The sequence below is a fragment of the Phyllopteryx taeniolatus genome, chromosome 6 (assembly GCF_024500385.1).
Source record: "Phyllopteryx taeniolatus isolate TA_2022b chromosome 6, UOR_Ptae_1.2, whole genome shotgun sequence".
In the NCBI taxonomy this organism is placed as follows: Eukaryota; Metazoa; Chordata; class Actinopteri; order Syngnathiformes; family Syngnathidae; genus Phyllopteryx; species Phyllopteryx taeniolatus.
Window position 1 is genome coordinate 27,914,364 of NC_084507.1, and position 19,029 is coordinate 27,933,392.

The window sequence follows — 19,029 nt, forward strand, 5'->3', positions numbered from 1 at the left end:
ACTTTTTGGGAAAGTGTTGCAGCCATAAAATTCTAAGTTAATGATTATTTGCTAAAAACAATCAAGTTTATCAGTTTGAACATTACATATCTTGTCTTTGTAGTGTATTCAATTAAATAGGTTGAACATGATTTGCAAATCATTGTATTCAGTTTTTATTTATGTTTTAACACAACGTCCCGACTTCATTGGAATTGGGGTTGTAATTTAACACGCAGAACACTCACGGAATTTACGGTGTCTTTCCTGTTTGTAAATATATTGTATATCAGTACTTTATTATTATAATATCATTGTGAAGGATGGCGGCACTCGCTATGATTATGTGTTTGTTGAAAGAGAAGATGTGCAGTTGATTAACAACACAGTGAAGTCTCTCGGGTCCGTCACTGTCCATCAAGCAGTTCTGGCATCGCACACATTGACATTAACATAGTGCACTCGTGGACAAAAGACAAACACAGACTTCAGATGTAGAGAAAATGCTTATTTGAAAGCAATGATTTGTGCATGTCACCTCAAGTGCAACATGCTCAAAAGGTCAATACACAAGAGACGGCTTTGTAGATGTGATCTAGTATTGATTTACCCTCTAGTAGCAACATATAACAGCAGCTATGGGGGGGGGGGGGGGGGGGGGGGGGGAAGCAATTGGAATTGCACCAGTGGGCCTTCATGCTGCGAAGGGATGGAAAATGTACTTATTATTGTTCAGACAGAAATAGTTGCGTCTCCATTCTGCACTTCCACCCCACTGTTAATAACTGCCCCAACAAGGAGTTTCTTCCCACATGACTTTGCAGCTAGGCTAGCCAAAAAAGAGCTACTTTCAAGCAATGGCCAACCAGAGGAACATTTGTAATATTAGTTTGAAATTATATGAACCAGTTTCGGGATCATCATAGTTTGTGGTAAATTTACGGTTTAAACTGTTAAGATTGGAAATTATAAACATCGGCGATTATTTGCAGTTTTTCGCTATTCGGGGCAGGGCGAGCTCGGTCCTTTCCCCAGCAAACAGCGAGGGTTTACTTGATGTGACTAACTCTCTCTCTCCCTTTGACTAATACCTTCTTATTTAGTAGTACTAAAGCCATCAATACAAATAGCACTAATACCATTCAAGCTGAGACTCACCATAGCAGCAGCAGTAATTCAGCAATTTCTCTCTCTCTCTCTCTCTCTCTCTCTCTCGCTCTCTCATGACGTCACTTACGCTTGCTACAAGCTGAGTTTGAAATGCAAACAAACAACTGCAATTTCCTAACGGCCGACAGTTTGTCCGTTGGTGGGTAACACACAGACAGAAGGAAAGCTTCAATTTTGCTCTTTTGTCCGCTCTTTCGCTTCACTTTATTTCATTTTAGCGCCAGCTCTCATCTCTCTTAATATGTCCTTCAGGATGCATTCTTCGCCGAATGATTGTCGGTTAGTTCCACGTTAGGACAAAGCTGCGGTTGTAGACAAACGTTCTTCTAGAACCGCTTAATTTGTTAAGCCCCTTGAGATAACCTCTGGTGTGAATTGGGGCTCTATAAATACAAAATGAATTGACTTTGATTATCGGGGCTCGCTTATGCTTCGCAGTTTGTGGTTGTTGGTTTTTTTTTAGATTCGGGGCGCGTGCGAACGCTAGTTGTCATGGTAACGGCATCCGCACTTGCCTTTGTTCCCAGCAATGTGTAGGGCAGGGGGAGAGATGCCACACTTGCATGAGACAAGTCTGTCCTCTCAAACAGGCTAATTTCAGCAAGACAAAAAATCGGGTATGTAAAGTGTCCTATAAGTCTTGATCCTTGCGGTATTTTGACTGAAGCATATGGCAGACGTATCATTAAGACAGCTGGGAAAAATTGCATGTCTCCTAAAACACAATTTAGATTGCAGCTTGAAACATAAAGGGATTTATTGAAATGTCTTCACTGCTTATACAGGGTAATTTCGGGACATTAAATGCCATCTTTTACATCTTCTACACTTGTAAATTAGCAGGGAAGTCATTTGTTCATTAAAAGTAGCTTATGGATCAATCACAGTTGAAAATATCTTGTAATACACACTATAGATACAATAATATATACTGTAAATTGTGTCTTGTGCAGAGATCGTGTTGCTGTCCTATTAAAAGCACTCTGCATCTGTAAATGTTGTGTGCTATGTACTTTCAGACAAAAAAAACCAAAAAAAACATTTCTTTAAATTCCAGATCAAAATAAACACAAACCTTGGAGATACATGCCTTTTATTATTGGGCAGCAACATTATGCCTTAATATAAGCCTGAGTGAGATGGACAGAAGGTGTTTAAAAATTGGAATCATATAAACCTCAACACTTGATTATACAATAACTCACCAAAAAAGTATTCTCAATTACAAATATCATAAGAAATGTTTCGTTTTGCTACCGATCCCAAACTATTTTTTACCACGAGGGAATACATCGTCACCAAAGACTAACTCTGAAAGTAGTCGAAAATAATTCTTTTACAAATTGCCATTGACTTTGGGAGCGTGTCCCACTTCATTCTGCGGCACTCTCTCATTTAGTTTTCAGTTTTTTTAAGCCTTTTCTCCCCATAGCCACCTTTTCACAGCCATGCAAGCGCTCTGCCTCACCTAGCTTCTCACTTCCTAACTGAGCCTGAAGCTTGCACGCCCTTTGTTCAAGATCCTGCTGCATCTCAAAGGTTAGTTCTTGTCCCGCCTTGCGGGCCCTCGCATGTTTACCCGACTCACAGAGCGCCCGTGTCCTCTCCTCTCTCCTCACGTGCCCCGCTCGCGGCCCGCCGGAGGTGGGGAAGTGGCTGACGTGCTGTGGGTTGATGTTGGGATGAGTGTACGGCGGCTCAGGTAAACCCGTGAGTGAGAGAGGCTGGATGACGGTGTTGCTGAGGGTGGGCGACAGCTGGCTATTGGACGGCTGGTGGCGTTGGGGTCGAAGGTGCTTGGGGGATGCGTGTTTGTAGGATGTGCTTTTAATGCACGCCTGCTTTCTCCGCTCCTTTGACAGCTCCTCCAGCCCTACAGGGAGACAGAATAGGATGAACTACAACAACATCTAAAGATGATTCCGACCAAAAGGGGGGAAAAGGGACTCGAACATTTTTAGCACACATTTACATTACAAATACATTTACTTCAAAAGAAGGGCCAGAAAAGAAAAAACTTTCCAAGACAAAGTTATGAACATAGCCATGTTAAAATGTTTTGGAATTGTTTGATACTGTTTTTTAAAGTACGTTACAGTGTTTTTATTCTTACATTTGTGTGACAATTTAGAATAAAAAATTCAATAAATTACATACACAGTATATTACAACAATGATGCATTTCAACAACTTTTCCTCCTATTTTGTTGCATATCTACATTGTAAAAGATTGACTTTTTCACAAAAAGTCTACAAGATGTATTTATTTATTTGTTTGTTTGTTTGTCTGTCTATCTGCGATTGATTGGCAACCAGTCCAGGTTGTCCTCCACCTCTTACCCAAAATCAGCCAGGATAGGCTCCAGCTCATCCGTGACCTTAACGAGGCCAAGCACAGCAGAAAAATGGATGGATATTGTATTGTTTTATGTCTTTATATTAACAGTGCCCATGACCCTGAAGAGGATTATGTTGTATTGCAAATGATTTGATGGATATTAAATGGCGTTGACTTATTTTTACTTATTTGATAGTTAAGACAAACAGTTAAGCAACTCAAACAAATAGGAGGTTGACCTCAGTGCTTCCATTGCGAATAATAACCATGTACACGCACTGCAAATGTTGCCTTTTCCTCACCATAAACACCGTCGTCGTCGTCGTCGTCGTCGTCGTCTTCCTTCTGGCTACGCCGCTGCTCCAGCGCTTGCTTCACTGAGTCTAAAAGGCCAAACATCTCACACAGGGAATTCAGGATGATGGCGTCTGGAGCAACACAAATAGATCAATCTTCAGCAGCAGTGCAAGACTTGAATACTCGAAGGCCATATTTAGCTGGAGGGGCCTTCTACATTAAACATTTACTTGATCAATATTCTACTCAAAGCAAATCCATTTTTAATTTTTTATTTTTTTCCTCCAAGGTTCTCGCTGTGTGAACTCACCAGTCTCCTGCAGCTCGGCCTTCTCGCTGCGAACCTCCACTCCTTTCAGAGCGGTCAATAAGTGAGCTTGAAGACCGGACAGCACCTCCCCCATCAGCCCGCACTCAGCCACACCCTTCCACAGGCTTAATATGCCATCTAGATGAAAAAATACGAGGCAGAATAGCATATTTTTGGGGATTCCCGTGCTGTAAGGAAGCGCTACACACTTCTCAAACAGAAGTCACCAGATACCCAACGTACAACAAGCCTCAACTTGAGGATCCACAACATTTGTGATGAATCATGATGTCGCATCATCTCAAACAGTGATTCTCAACTGGTCTCAGCATTCTGGGTGGGTCGTGGATAGCTAGTAAAAAAAAAATTACATTGGTCATATTCCGATTTTTTTTCATTACAGTAGAGAGGGGTACCAAGTTCCCGCGTGGAACAAATTACATAAGCTACAGGAAATGTTACTCACATGTGCTCTCGTCATTAGTTTACCCCATAAACAAACACAGTGCAGCTCAGCCTCTGGCATTCAAACAGCATTCAAAAAATATAACGTACTGTGTTTTCAGAGGCTATTTTTGAACAGAAAAGAAATGCTTTATTGTTCTAAACGTTTATAAAAGTGGGTCGCGACTTTGAAACAATAGGAAACTGTGGTCCCCAGGTTGACAACAGTCGAGAACCACTGATCTAAAAAGTCCAGACCGACATCTGGGGACTGGTGTACCAATAAATTAAACATTAAACTAATGATTTATCCCTACCTTAGCTTTGGACCAATTAAAAGCTCTGATACGAGTGTGACATACTGTATCATCATATACTGTAAATCTCACATTCCTGCGTGATTTTGCATGTTTGGGTTTTGTTTAGATTTTTACAAAAGGCATTTAATGACAGGAATAAAGCCCGATTTTCAAGAAGAAAAGGTGTATATTTCTTAGAAGAGTCCTTTTTTTTTTTTTTAAGAATAAAGGTGACTTTGCCAGAATAAAGGCCGTCGTGCTATATTACAAGAATAAAATTGTATCTTTAAAAAGGGGAGTCCTTGGAAAAATGTATCTCCGTCAAGAGGTTGCTGGACCCAAAATGTTTGAAAACCGTTGCCTTAGTCGACCTGTGTGTCTATTTTTGGGTACATATTGTTTGGTTCTGGCGGCACGGTGACCGACTGGTTAGAGCGTCAGCCTCACAGTTCTGAGGACCCGGGTTCCCCGCCTGTGTGGAGTTTGCATGTTCTCCCCGTGCCTGCGTGGGTTTTCTCCGGGCACTCCGGTTTCCTCCCACATCCCCAAAAAACATGCATGAATTGGAGACTCTAAATTGCCTGTAGGCATGACTGTGAGTGCGAATGGTTGTTTGTTCCTATGTGCCCTGCGATTGGCTGGCAACCAGTTCAGGGTGTACCCCGCCTCCTGCCCGATGACAGCTGGGATAGGCTCCAGCACGCCCGCGACCCTAGTGAGGAGAAGCGGCTCAGAAAATGGATGGATGGATGGATTGTTTGGTTCTAGTTGTCGAGCAACAAGCAGAGAACAGCACACAAAATAATGCAGGGGGGAAAGAAAAGGTAGCGGGTAAGGAAGACTGTTTGTAACGATGTCGGGAAGACACGAGTTAGAAATAGAGTCGCTGAGAAAAGGTGCGGCAGTCGCACCGATGGAGGATAAAAAGGATGGAAGAGGTCACGTCGAGTTTATTTATGTAGCACATTTTACATAAAAGGCTGAGACTCGCTGCGTTTCTCGATTTAAAACAAAAAAAATCTACTGAAAGGGAGTAAAACGTGCTGAGAAGGTAAGTATTATTATTAATAATACATTTGTATCATCACACTCATTATCCACCTCATTTGGTCGGACAGGATCTGAACTTTCAGATAATTAAATGGAATGTGCTACTTGCAGAAGCACCCAACCTTTCTCCAAATTTTAGTCCAAAATTAGATACGTGTTAAAAAAAAAACATCAATACAATAAGTATTTTAAATGATGTGTTCTAATAATAATTATGGATGAATAATCACAGGCTTCATTAAAACCCAGCGAGCCTTTGGTTGATGAAATAAGAAGCAAACACATAAGGCAGTCAATATAGCAAATTGTTATTCGCGACTGACACTGTTGAAATACTAAAACTGACAATTCAAAAACTCACAACAAGTCCTTTTAAAGTGAAAATAAATGTCTAATTTAAGAACCTATTTTATAATGAAACAACTTTTTAAAATATGATAATATAATGTAAATACATATCATTCCATAAATGGGTGTCGAAAAAGAGCTAACAATTGATTACATCATACTTTGTCTCGCTCTAAGCAGGGGTGTCGAACTCATTTTTGTCACGGGCCACATCGCAGTTATGGTTCCACTCGGAGGGCCGTTATCGCTGCAAACTCATGTATGATTACCTCCTATTATTACAGATACACAAATTAATGGATAATTACTTTTGAAATCAAAAGCCAGTAAAAACTGTTTGTTCAACTACAGTATGAATCAATTTTCTTCTTAAAAGTGGGGTTGGTAAAAACAAAATGCTTGCAATATCTCAATATTTTTAAAAGTGAACCCAATTTGGAATTTTGGTATTTTAGCAAAAAACACAAAGTCGATGCACACTCTTGCGGGCCACATAAAATGACGTGGCGGGCCGGATCTGGCCCCTGGGCCACCAGTTTGACACCTGTGCTCTAAGGGTTCGAAGACAGTGTTAAAAAATAAAAGACAAAACGCATCGTAATGACTCCTGCCATCATTGGTTTTGTTTTAGGGGTCCGAAGATGATATTTTGGGGGGCTTCAGCAGATGTTTTGCGATGTGTGTATGACTATTATCGGGATCTGAGGGCTGTTAAGTGCGTGACGGTGCTATTACTTTGACTACTAATACTAATATTGTTTCCCTTACTGTGTAAAAGACTACCAATGTTGGATCTGCACATTTAGTTGAAGCGTGCAAAGTTTGCTTTTCATAAATTCAATGACATCTATGATATGTGACCCGCAACGTGCTCACGCTTGAACAATCTACTGACTTCCTGTACTGTTGAGTGATGATTCAGTTACATTGTTTTTTTCCAACCGTCTCAGTCTCAAAGCTTTAGTTAGGCTGCAAACTTTTTCGGGCTGAAGTTTTCTTCAATGTAGCTTACATATATAGTTACATGCCACATTCAGTGCATCCCATTGATCCTTTGTTTCCTCCCAGAGGGAGAGACACTCGTAACAATACCCGATTTTGAATGTACCAGCAAATATTACCCTGCATTCTAATGAATCTAAAATACATCCACAGATGAAGCAGACACAATTTTAGTTGACTGCTCGTCAGCTATATGTAGCATATTTTCTTCCAGCTCTACGACAGATCGCTTGTGTTTAGATTCCATCACAGTGCCAACAAAAAAAAACCACTGCATTTTATTTACCGGGTGTGTCATTCCGCTTCCTCTTTGGATGTCCATTGGCAGTGGTGAGGTGCGCGGAGCTCCACTCCCCGCCAAATCTATCATCCAACGACTCCTCCAAGTCAGCTGCATCATGTAAAGACTCTCCTGAAATGAGGAGGGGTCATCCAACACAGAAAATAAAGATCCTCTATTACAAGTACAAACAGGACAAATGGCGAGATATAAAAGTGTCTGGCACCTCGCTACAATATTAGAAATACAATCCTGTATTAGGCAAGTAATTAATTTCATTAATCAGTATACAATTACTGAAAGGATTAAGGAAAATATACTTTTTGCTGGCTTATATAGGGTTAGGGTTCGGTTAAATGATGTGTCCATGCGACACATAAACACAGTGTAGCGAGTGTATGAAGTGCTGCCTCTACAAGTGAAAAAATGCTTTTCAGAAAAGCATGTGACACAACGTTACTAAAACCTGAACTTTTTTAAATTGTGAAAAAAATAATGCATCATGATGCCTTAAGTAGTAGCAGTACATATAAAAGGCCACTTGGTGACAGTATCGCTCTGCAAACACCTTCTTGTTACGTTTTATTTTGTCAGTTTTTAGTTTGCAGTGGTCAACTTCTCTTTACACTTGTACGATTCTAAAATGCTATTTAAAATATTGGCTGTATATTTAAATACGTTTTTACGATGGTAACAGTTTGAGCCTGGAACAAATTCATTCGGGTTGCATTATTCCCTATGGAAAAAGTGCTTTGAAATGAGAACATCTGGGAAGTCCGCATACGCTGATTTCACATGATGTAATGTGTGAAGGCAGTTGATGTTTCGTGCAAGAAAGAGAAAGAGTTGAGCCGTTTCTTGGATGAGAAAATGTTTTTCTAATTCCAAACTATACAACCTCAGGGGTATTCGATTTGAGGTTCTTTTATAATAATGATAAGGCCGAGGGAAGACCGATGTGCCAAGTCAATTTTTTTTTTCTTTCTAAAGCTTATTAAGTATTTCATTATCATGGAAGACAGAGAAATTAAATCCAGGGGGCTTGTGCGAGCATCTTTATGGAACAACATGCCAAAGGGGGAAACATGAGCAAATTGAAAGGGGCCAACTACTAGGGCAGTGTTTCCCAATTTTTCTCCAACCAAGGCACGTTTGCCATTCTAAAAGATATCACGGCACACCAACCAACAAAAATGGGACAAAAAAATGCTTGAATCTTTAAAAACATTGTTTTTCTGGTTATTAAAAGTTGTTTAAAAAAAATGTATTATTAAAGAGAGAAAGGTATTTTCAACACTTTACACTGGTTAATCATTTGTTAAAAACAATAGACCCAATTGGATTTGTGTAAAAAATATGAAATTGACCAAACTTGGACTGACAGTGAGGATATACTGAAATAATAATTATCTCATCCTAATTTCCTCACAATGTGAAATATGGACCTGTTTAGTTGAACACAAAGCTATTATTCTGTTGCGTCAATGGCAGCAGACGGATACACGGGGTAATTGTCCCTTCTGTCCATCTATCGGTGGAGCATTTAAATTTGTTATGCCTGCAACTTTACATCACTGGCATACAATAAATAGATGAATGAAAAAGAGATTATTTGTGGTAAATAATCCTTTTTGAATCCTCTCTCCCGCCAGAATAATGAGCCGTGGTTGGGAATGGCGCACCTGTCAGGGGAGGCACCTGCCCGCCGAGAGACTCGAAAGCCACAGACGACGGGTTGGGCACCGACGTGCCCAGAGGAAGCTGCGAGCTGTTGATCAGCATGTCAAATTTCGTGCTGCGGCACGTGTTGCTGCACACCGTGGCATGCTGGTAGAAGTCAATCTGGCCAGAGTCCATCATTTTTCTGCGTGGGAAAAGAAGCGCGTCGGTGTCGAAAACACTGTGTTTATTGCACAGCTGCTTAAGGACTGTTTAAGTCTGAGAACCATCCCAACACTTTTCTCAAACACAAAGACCTCTCTGCAGGATGCAAGATGAGAACAACAGATATTGCCTTCGAGTCAGCGTATTGACTCACAGCAACTTCAGGGAACCAGAGTAAACATGATAACGACACAAAAAGCAATACTCTGCAGCTTGTTTGCCCGGGTACTTGAACCTGCCACCTTTATAATGCTGCTTAGCAACCACATACAGAGTAGATTACGTAAGTCTGTTGAGCAGACACGGATGGGACAAAAAAATGTTACTAAAAACTGAAATCTATTACGAAAACTGATTTCTTGTGCAGACTGGTGATGTCTGGGTTTGTCATCAAAAGACGAATATAGCTTTCATTTCCAGGCACAGAATTTGCATCTGCATTTGATACATAACATAGAAGATTTGAAATGAAACACTGACTTTTAGGTGATTAAAAGCTAGTCATGAAATAGATTTAGGTGAAAAAAAATGTTAATATTCGATTGCAAATCTTTTGCTTGCAACAACTGCGTCATGCCTGTGACCCACTGACTTCACCAAACTTTTCCGTTCTGCTTTTGTGATGCTTTTCCAGCCTTTCACTGCATTTTTTCTTGAATCCGCCCAAAAGAGCATTTATATTATCAAGAGCCCTGTAATATCCATCCGTCCATTTTCTTTATTGCCTGTCCCCCGAAATCCATCAAAAGGCGGACAACACTGTGAACTGATAGCTAAGCAATCGCAGAGCATATAAATACAGACAACACATTCACACCATTACTGAGTGGGAATTGAACTCACGCTGCCTGCACCCAAGCAAACAACTAAACTAATAGTGTAATAATGTTGGTGCATTCAATTGTTTTTTTTCTTTAAAATGTATTTTTTTCAATTCTTACCTATTTTGAATTCATTTATCGTATTCAATAATTGGCTAATTGCTTTATTGTTAATAAAAACTCATAAACACATTGAACATTTTCTTTTCGTTTCATGAAATCATTGGTTTACTAGTTCTAATTAAAACAATTCCACATAGTACAATTTTCCTTTTTTTTTTTTTTTTTTAAATATCTACAAATGACATGGCTTCTGAGTTTGTTTTTCTGTTGCCATCGTGTGTTCATTCAATGCAGATTAACATTGACATGACATTTGCACCACTAATTTTCACCAACAAGTTTGTACAATTGGGATGATGTGCAGGTCCCTCCTTTCTCAAAGCTTTATCGGTTCCGTCTCTTTGGAAAGGTTCATCTTTGTCTCATTGCTGATGTCACTAACAGTTGTATTAGGGTTTTCTTTTGTTTTTTTCTTTACAGTTTTCATCAAGTGCAGCCGTTGTCCTTGGTCTACCCGTTCGACATCTTTTAATTTGTACAGCCAGTGTGGCTTCTTTCGTTCTTCTTCAGGACAGAAAGTAGCGTTCACAGGCAAAACCAAAATCTGAAACTGATCATTGACATTCAGCGCGACTAATTGTTTGAATAATCAGTACAATTAGACAAAGTTACATACGTGACCCTGATAGACATTTTGATCTCTTGTCTCACATTCGTCTCTTTAATGTTAAACCAAAATGTTTCCAGTCAACAGCGAAAAGGGGAATTCAAACCTAATTCTATCTGTAATAGCTGCCTGTCATGGTCTGTGTTTTGGTTTGGTTTGTTTAGTTTTGTTCCATGTTTTCCTGTGTTCCATGTTTGTCGTGTGCTCATTAGGTTGTTGTGTCCACCTGTTCTCGTCTACTTTGTGTTGACCAATCAGCTCTCTCTAGCCACTCGTCTTGTCCAGGTGTTCCTCGTTGTCTCGTCAATTTGTTTGTATTTAGTTCCCTGGTTTCTTTCAGTTCTCGTCGGTTCATTGTCGTTGTCACATGTCTTGCCATGTCATAGTCGCCAGTTGTTTTTGTCATAGTCGCCAGTTGTTTTTGTCATAGTCGCCTGTTGTTTTATCATTGTGATTAAATATTATTATTTTGAGATTCCCGCACTCCTGCCTTGCCTCCCTGCTTCCCTGCAATTGGGTCCACCATGTTCTTGCCTTGCGTTCCTCGCCGTCGCCCTAACCATGTTCATGACAGCTGCCCATAAAGTATTTTGTATGTTTTTATCTACACATATTTTATTGAAACTTTATTTTGACTAAGGCAAAAATGTTTTTTTTGGGTTCATTCACAGTCACAGATATTCACATGCATTGTTTTGTTTTTGCAGGGTAACAATTATTGCAATGACTGTATTCTGATTAAACTAAAACCTGATTCAGACAGAAACAAAAAAAAATAAAAAATAAAATAAATAAAAATAAAAAAAGACTTTACCTGAGCATAACCCCGCCTAGTCTGATTGCCCTTTTCCAGTCCTTCAGGGTGGCTTTGCCTGCCAGGTGTACAAACTGCTTAGGACTGATAAGCTGGTCATTAAACTGTAAAAACAGGACAACAGTGTGTGCTTGTAAACAAACCTGCAAAGACATACGCTACGAGAATAAAGACAACATTACGGCCTCCATCCACTTACTTTGACGCATCGAACGTTGATTCCAGGACACACAAACTTCTTGAAGAGCAAAACAGCTCGACTTTCTCCGCAAGTAATAGGATAGCCGTACTCCACATTCTCCCCCTCTGATTTACTGTCGTCTACGAAGGTACAGTGAAAAAAAGATGCCTGTCAAAATGTTTCATTAGTACAAGAAGAATCTGTTAAGTGCATTTCAGCAACGACTTCACATTTTTTTCCCCCTTAGGGCAGTGTCTTTTACTTACCATGTTGAGTCTCGATGGCCAAGACTGTGCTGCTTGTATCTGCAATGTCATAATTTCCCCTGCAGAGGGCAACAGAGTATCGTTTATTTAAAAAAATATATAAAGAAATAATCAAATACTAGTGGAATAGTGAAGTTGCCCGTTAATTTATTAACCTTATTAGGAAACAGCTTTGGTGTAAACAATTCGAGGGTTCTCTACAATTTATAATGTCTGAGCTAGAGTTAATACATACATATAATATGCATCTTTTTCATTATGAGTGAACTGCTATTGTTATAAACTTGAAAATGTCATGGTCAGCATGGTATATACTAGTGGTTCACACTTTTGCCACACACTTCTGAGATTTTGGGTTTGAATCTTAGCTCTGTGTCTCCTATGTGAAGTTTGCATGTTTTCCCTGCGCTTGCGTGCTTTTTTTCCCCCTCTGGTAGTATATAGCATCAAAAAATTATGGCTATATTTCTGATTGTCTTTCGAGGTTACAAATAAGAGTACGTTGTCACTTGGGTGTTTTTCATATAAATATTTGCTGCAGTTCTACAAATATTTACTGTAATTATGACATTTCGAGGTTATGAACAGAATGCAATGGACTAGTTTGCACAGCGGCGCGTCCTCACGTGGTACAAAACGTCGCACACAGTTACCGGTGTACTTTTCATTTAATTCTTTTATATTTCAGGCATAGAAGTGTTTTTCGTACAAATATTTACTGGGTTACGTTGCTGGCGAAGGAATGGAACTCTGTTGTAAACCGAGGACAACATACTGTATATACTATGTATAAAATTGATGCAAATCCTACATTTTAATTGCTATATTTGCTTGTAGACAAATAGTTAGGTGCCCACCCATCAAGTGTGAAATAAAACAACTGAGTAAATCTTTAGTTATGTTCCTATTTGTGAAAATGTGTCAGTGAGCGAGTCGTTCGGCATTTGCACCCTACTGTTGCGTAACAGTGGGAGCAATTTACATTAGACTTTACACCGATTGTATCGGGCTGATCGGTATCGGCCGATATTTAGCATTTTATGCTGATCGGCTTTAATGTCATAATTCGCAGATCGGCTCCGCAAAAGACATTTACTCCACGTCGCCGCGTGCACAGTATATTTGAATCCAAAAGCTAGTTTATTTTTAACCTTGTCGCGTCTTTTGATGTAGTATTGGAAATATCGGACAGCCAATAAAGTTTTTTTTTTTTTTAAAAACATGTCGGCGGTCAACACGTAATGTCCGGATCAAACGACAAGACAAATTTGCTTTTTCACGATTGCACTGTCAGACTACTGCAATAAAATATTGTATTCCGATACCACCGCATCCCGTTTTTTACGATCATTGGGCTTTATCTTGTCAACTCAAATGCAACCGGATACACTCGTTACCGTGGCGACAACAACAAGAGTGGAGCGCGGCGACTTTGTATTATAAGGACAAAATGGGGAAAAATGTGTGTTGGTGGTCACCGGTGCTCAGGACAGGAGAGAACGTTAGTTTAAGGCTTGCTTGAGGTATGTTCGCGTACTTTTAATACAATACGGCTCACAAGCAGGCAAAAAAACGTTATGTAGCCTAGCAAGCTAGTGCTAACACGAACGGTTGTACGTAAACATGCCGCCGTTCTGTCGAATAATGCTCTAAAGTTTCGGTGTGGGTCATTTAATTAAAAATAAAGTCATTTAATTACAGTAAGTTAGCACCCAGTGGATACAATAATTACTGTATTTACTTCCTGCCATCTTATAGAAGACCATTCATTTGTTCTGTCTGTCACTATGCCTCACTGGCATAAATAGAGGAACGAAGATACATTATTTATTGTAAATATAACGCTTTGAGCAATTAAGTACACAAGTATATACAGTAAATGAACAGGTCATTTAAATAGACACATTCCTCCATCTTGTGATTGGATCGGTGATCGGTTATCGTTTTTTTAAACTCGCTGATCGGTCCCAAAAATCCTGATCATGAAAAGCCTAATTTACATAATAACACCCTGGAGTGTGTTCGTGTCGTGTGTTCGGTGATGTGCCCACGCACCACAAGATGCTGTTATTGTCTTGGACGCTCGCTTATTCGAGCTGTGGGAATGCCGCGAACGTTCACAGTCGAGCGAGGCAAACAGAGACGAATCTACCCTTAAAACCAGCTAATTTGACCTTGGCTCACAAGCGCCCCATCTTGTGTTTTTCCAGTTACAAGCCATCATTTGCACGATGTTTTGCTTTGCGTTAACATATGCCGCCGCGCAAGTGGGGGGGAAAAAACAAAAAAACAAAAAGAGGAGTCCAACAGTCTCCAATGCACTTTAAGCTGATTGTCGAACAGTACAGATAGTCAAATGCAAAATGAAAAGACTCTCGAGGAGCATGGAGAACATCCTCACACTGAACTAATGTGTGGTAAATGGCCAGCTGGAGCTGAAGTAAGAGCCAATGACGTCTTTCACTAAGCAACGCCTCCACGCACGTCAACACACGAATACTACAGTGTGTGTGACTCGCAGCTGAATTACACTTCATTAACCCAGGTTGTTTCTTTACATCCTCTTTTATGAGGTTTAAGAATGTTTTTTTTATATTTGTATTTTACAATACAGTGTTAGATTTGTTCATTAAAAACACATAACCAAAACCTTTTATTTTGGGGGGGATTGGAACACATTAATGGCATTTCAATTCATGCATTTCAGCTGTAAAAATATGTCTATATATTTTTTTTTTTTCCTTGAAGTATTTTGACAAAAACATGACAGAGACATGTTAACACCAAGGCATGTTTAAATTGCGAATAAAATAATATTTCTCCTTTTAATTTTAAGCTGATTGTCGCTACTCCAATCAGTTTCAAACGGATCTTCAAATCCATTGTTCACGTATGTCGGCAAAATCATGATAACTGTCGTTATCCAGCCATTCGTTGTCCCTATCAATTAAGGTCACGGGGGAGCTGCGGCATATTTCCCAGCTGACTATGCTTACACCCTTCACTGGTCACCAGTCAATCAATCACAGGGGAAAAACAACCATTCACACTCACACCTATGGACAATTTAGGGTCGTCACTGAGCTAGCACGCACGTTTTGGGGGATGCGAGAGGAAGCCGGAGTACCCAAAGAAATCCCACACGAGCACAGGGAGAACTTGCAAACTCCACAAGGGGCCCATACAGGGAACATATGTTTTAAAAAATCATATAATACAGTCGTCTGATATTGCTACTGTTGTGAATCATCATGTAACATATATTCGACTGTACCAGTAAATCTATTAAACTAGATGCCAAGCTGATATTATCTGTTTTCATGTATCTATTAGTGATGTCTCGACGTCCATAGCATTACCCGTGCAAGAGGGGCTGCAGGTGCAGGATGACTTGAGCCTTATGGTTGTTGCCACTTGACCCCCCCTCCTCTTCCTTCTCCATCATGAGATCCCCTGCAGACACAATGACCTCAGCACCCCTCCTCACAGAGCTGCACGCACAGAGGCCCAGCCGCGCATGTTAACAGCCGTATCTAGACCAAACGCACGCACGCACAGACGCTATTTCCACGCACACACGCATGCCACGTCAATGAAAAGCTTCTCACCCCGCAGACGTGATGTCTGACATGCAACTGCCATAGAAAATGAACCCATAATGGGCTTAGAATGGCATAATCCACGCATGAAGTATTGTTTCACTGTACAAAACAAGCCTATGCATTAAGGTAATGTACACGTGAGGAGACTAATACTAAGATTAGTCCATGTGATTTCCAAAGAATTAATGAATAATAATCATACAAACCCCAATTGCAATCAAGTTGGGATGTTGTGTAAAATGTAAATAAAAACTGAATACAATGATTTTCAACCAGTGTGCAGTTGAATACACTACAAAGACAAGATAGTTCATGTTCAAACCGATAAGCTTAGTTGTTGTTTTTTTGCAAATATTCACTCATTCTGAATTTGATACCTGCAACACATTTAAAAAAAAAACTGGTACAGGGGCATGTTTACCACTGTGTTACGTCACCTTTCCTGTTCACAACACTCAATTTCCGTTTGGGAACTGAGGACACTAATTGCTGAAGCTTTGTAGGTGGAATTCTTTCCCATTCTTGCAAGATGTACAACTTCAGTTGCTTAACAGTCCAGGGTGTCCGTTGTCATATTTTGCGCTTCAAAATGTGCCACACATTTTCAATGGGAGAAAGGTCTGGACCGCTGGCAGGCCAGTCTGGTACTCGCACTCTTTTACTACGAAACCACACTGTTTAACACGTGCAGAATGTGACTTGGCATTGTCTTGCTGTAATAAGCAGGGATGTTCCTGGAAAAATGTTGCTTGGATGGCAGCATATGTTGCTCTAAAACCTGTATGTACCTTTCAGCATTAATGGTGCCTTAGCAAAAGTGCAGGTTACCCATGTCATGGGCACCAACACACCCTCATACCATCACATATGCTGGATTTTTAACTTTGCGCTGATAACAATCCAGATGGTCCTTTTTCTCTTTGGCCGGGTGGACACGACGTCCATGATTTCCAAAAACAATTTGAAATGTGAACTCGTCAGACCACAGCCAACTTTTCCACTTCACATTAGTCCATCTCAGAGGAGCTTTGGCCCAGAGAAGCCGGTGGCCTTTCTGAGTCTTGTTGATATATGGCTTTCGCTTCGCATGGTAGAGTTTTAACTTGCATTTGGAGACTTAGCAACGAACTGTGTTAACTGACAATTTTTTTCTGAAGTGTTCCGGAGCCAACGTGACAATATCCTTTCCACAACGATGCTGGTTTTTAATGCAATGCCGCCTGAGGGATCAAAGGTCACAGGCATTCAATGTTGGTTTTTGGCCTTGCCGCTTACGTGCAGAGATTTCTCCAGAGTCTCTGAATCTTTCGCTGATATTATAGACAGTGGATGATAAAATCCCTAAATTCCTTGCAATTGTACTTTGAGAAATTTTTTTAAACTTTTGGACTATTTGTTCACACGGATGTTCACAAAGTGATGAACCTTGCCCCATCCTTGCTTGTGAACAACTGAGCCTTTCGGGGATGCTCCTTTTATACCCAATCATGGCACCCACCTGTTTCCAGTTAACCTGTTCACCTGTGGAATGTTCCAAAGAGGTGTTTTTTTTTTAGCATTCCTCAACCTTCCCTGTCTTTTGTCACCGCTGTCCCAGCCTTTTTGTAATATGTTGCAGGTATCAATTCAAAAATGAGAGAACATTTGTAAAAAATAAATAACGTTCATCAGTTTGAACCTTAAAAATCAATTGAATTCAATTGAATATAGGTTGAAAATGATTTGCAAATCATTGTTTTCTGTTTTTATTTACGTTTTACACAACGTGCCAACTTCATTGCAATTGGGGTTTGTATTCTAACGATATCAGATAATGTGATAAATATACTGGCAGTGAGTAAACATTTAAAAAGTGTCAGGCGGGTGAGTGGTGTAATGTATTAGAACACTTTTGTGGCGCTCAATTTTGCATGAAAAAAAATACTTTTAGATACATTTAAAGCGGTGGTTCTCAAACCTTTTACACCAAGTACCACCCTAAGGACCAACATTAAAACACAGTAGCTAGTCATACGATAATAAATCAAACTTCATTATAGTAAATAATTAAAAATACACTAAAATAATGATTACTTAAAAGATAAGTTCAATACAAAATTGGACTAAAGATATTTAAAAGCAAAACAATTCGAAAAGATTAAATGCAACTGTATTTTACTTAAAAGTTAAATACAACCGAACCAAACTGAAAACAAATCTTGGTTACTGGAACATTATACAGAGTTTAAACATATACAGTAATTGTTTCCTGTACTTTGAGAATCACCGCAATACAGGATCAAATGTCACGACAAAATAAATTTGCACAATACCGTCACAACAATCAAGGTAGTCTGTTGTATATTATAAGGTCAAATACGTCGACCGTGCTATGATTCTTATTTCAATCTGCGTGGTTGGTCTAGTCACGGACAAACAGGATACAATGTAAGGTTAATAACAACCTACAAATGTACAAAACAGATTGTGACAATCAGTCAGCGCTCGTTGAAATGGAATTATTTGCACAACACGCCATGTCCAATCGTGCACAAAGAAGCAGCCTCCACGGACAACGGCGAAAAAATACGAACGAGCAAATTGTCTTTTCCCAATTAAATGGGTGCCAAATGCGAGGACTCCGACCCAGCAAGACGAGCAAGTATAGCCTGAGCCTGAGCCTTTGCGTGAGCCGTTGCGTGTCTCCCTCACACTCCTTCACCCACTCCAAGTGACGTCACGCGCAGCCCCGGCACGCACGCTCCACAGCGAGCGCACAAACACACAGTCGGAAACAAAACACCAACAACAAATAAAATAGAGAGAAAGCAGGCAAGCGCGACCCCAAACACAGCAGCCTGCTAACTTGGAGTCGACGTTGTCTCAGTTGGACTTACCGTTGCGGAGCGAGGCGCCGTTCTCCTCATCGTCCGCCGGCCACAGCGGGAGGAGAGCATGCGCCGTGACGCGTCCACGCTCCCCGCACTGAAGGCGGCCAGCCTTTGCCTGAGAAGCATCTGTCCCGCTGTCACGACAAGCGGCGCGCTCGCACGCGATGCTGTGTAAATCGCTCAAATTACTCTTACGTGCGAGGGCGCCGCTTGATTGGAGCGCGGGACACACTTCTTACGGCTTCGGTGCTATAAAAAGGGACGACAGCGCACGGTTATTAATGTCACTTCCTTGTTTTGGTAGGAACGTACGAGGAGACTTGCTTTTGTCAAACGGTGACGAA

General features: G+C 40.4%; 1 protein-coding gene across 2 annotated transcripts; it reads right to left on the minus strand.

Moving 5' to 3' along the window:
• Window positions 1-1,888: 1,888 nt before the first annotated feature.
• On the minus strand, window positions 1,889-18,994 carry LOC133479017 (glucocorticoid modulatory element-binding protein 1-like). Of its 2 annotated transcripts, none has more exons than XM_061775433.1 (10): window positions 18,692-18,994; window positions 15,573-15,666; window positions 12,214-12,272; window positions 11,966-12,087; window positions 11,767-11,870; window positions 9,200-9,381; window positions 7,524-7,649; window positions 4,095-4,232; window positions 3,790-3,915; window positions 1,889-3,022 (listed from the first exon to the last, which is right to left on the minus strand). In XM_061775433.1, the coding sequence occupies exons 2-10, from the start codon at window positions 15,656-15,658 to the stop codon at window positions 2,541-2,543; spliced, it is 1,425 nt and encodes a 474-aa protein (XP_061631417.1). In that variant the 5' UTR covers window positions 15,659-15,666; window positions 18,692-18,994; the 3' UTR covers window positions 1,889-2,540. The 2 variants fall into 2 exon arrangements, with proteins under 2 accessions (XP_061631417.1, XP_061631416.1); XM_061775432.1 differs by having other exon boundaries at window positions 15,573-15,704.
• Window positions 18,995-19,029: the final 35 nt, after the last annotated feature.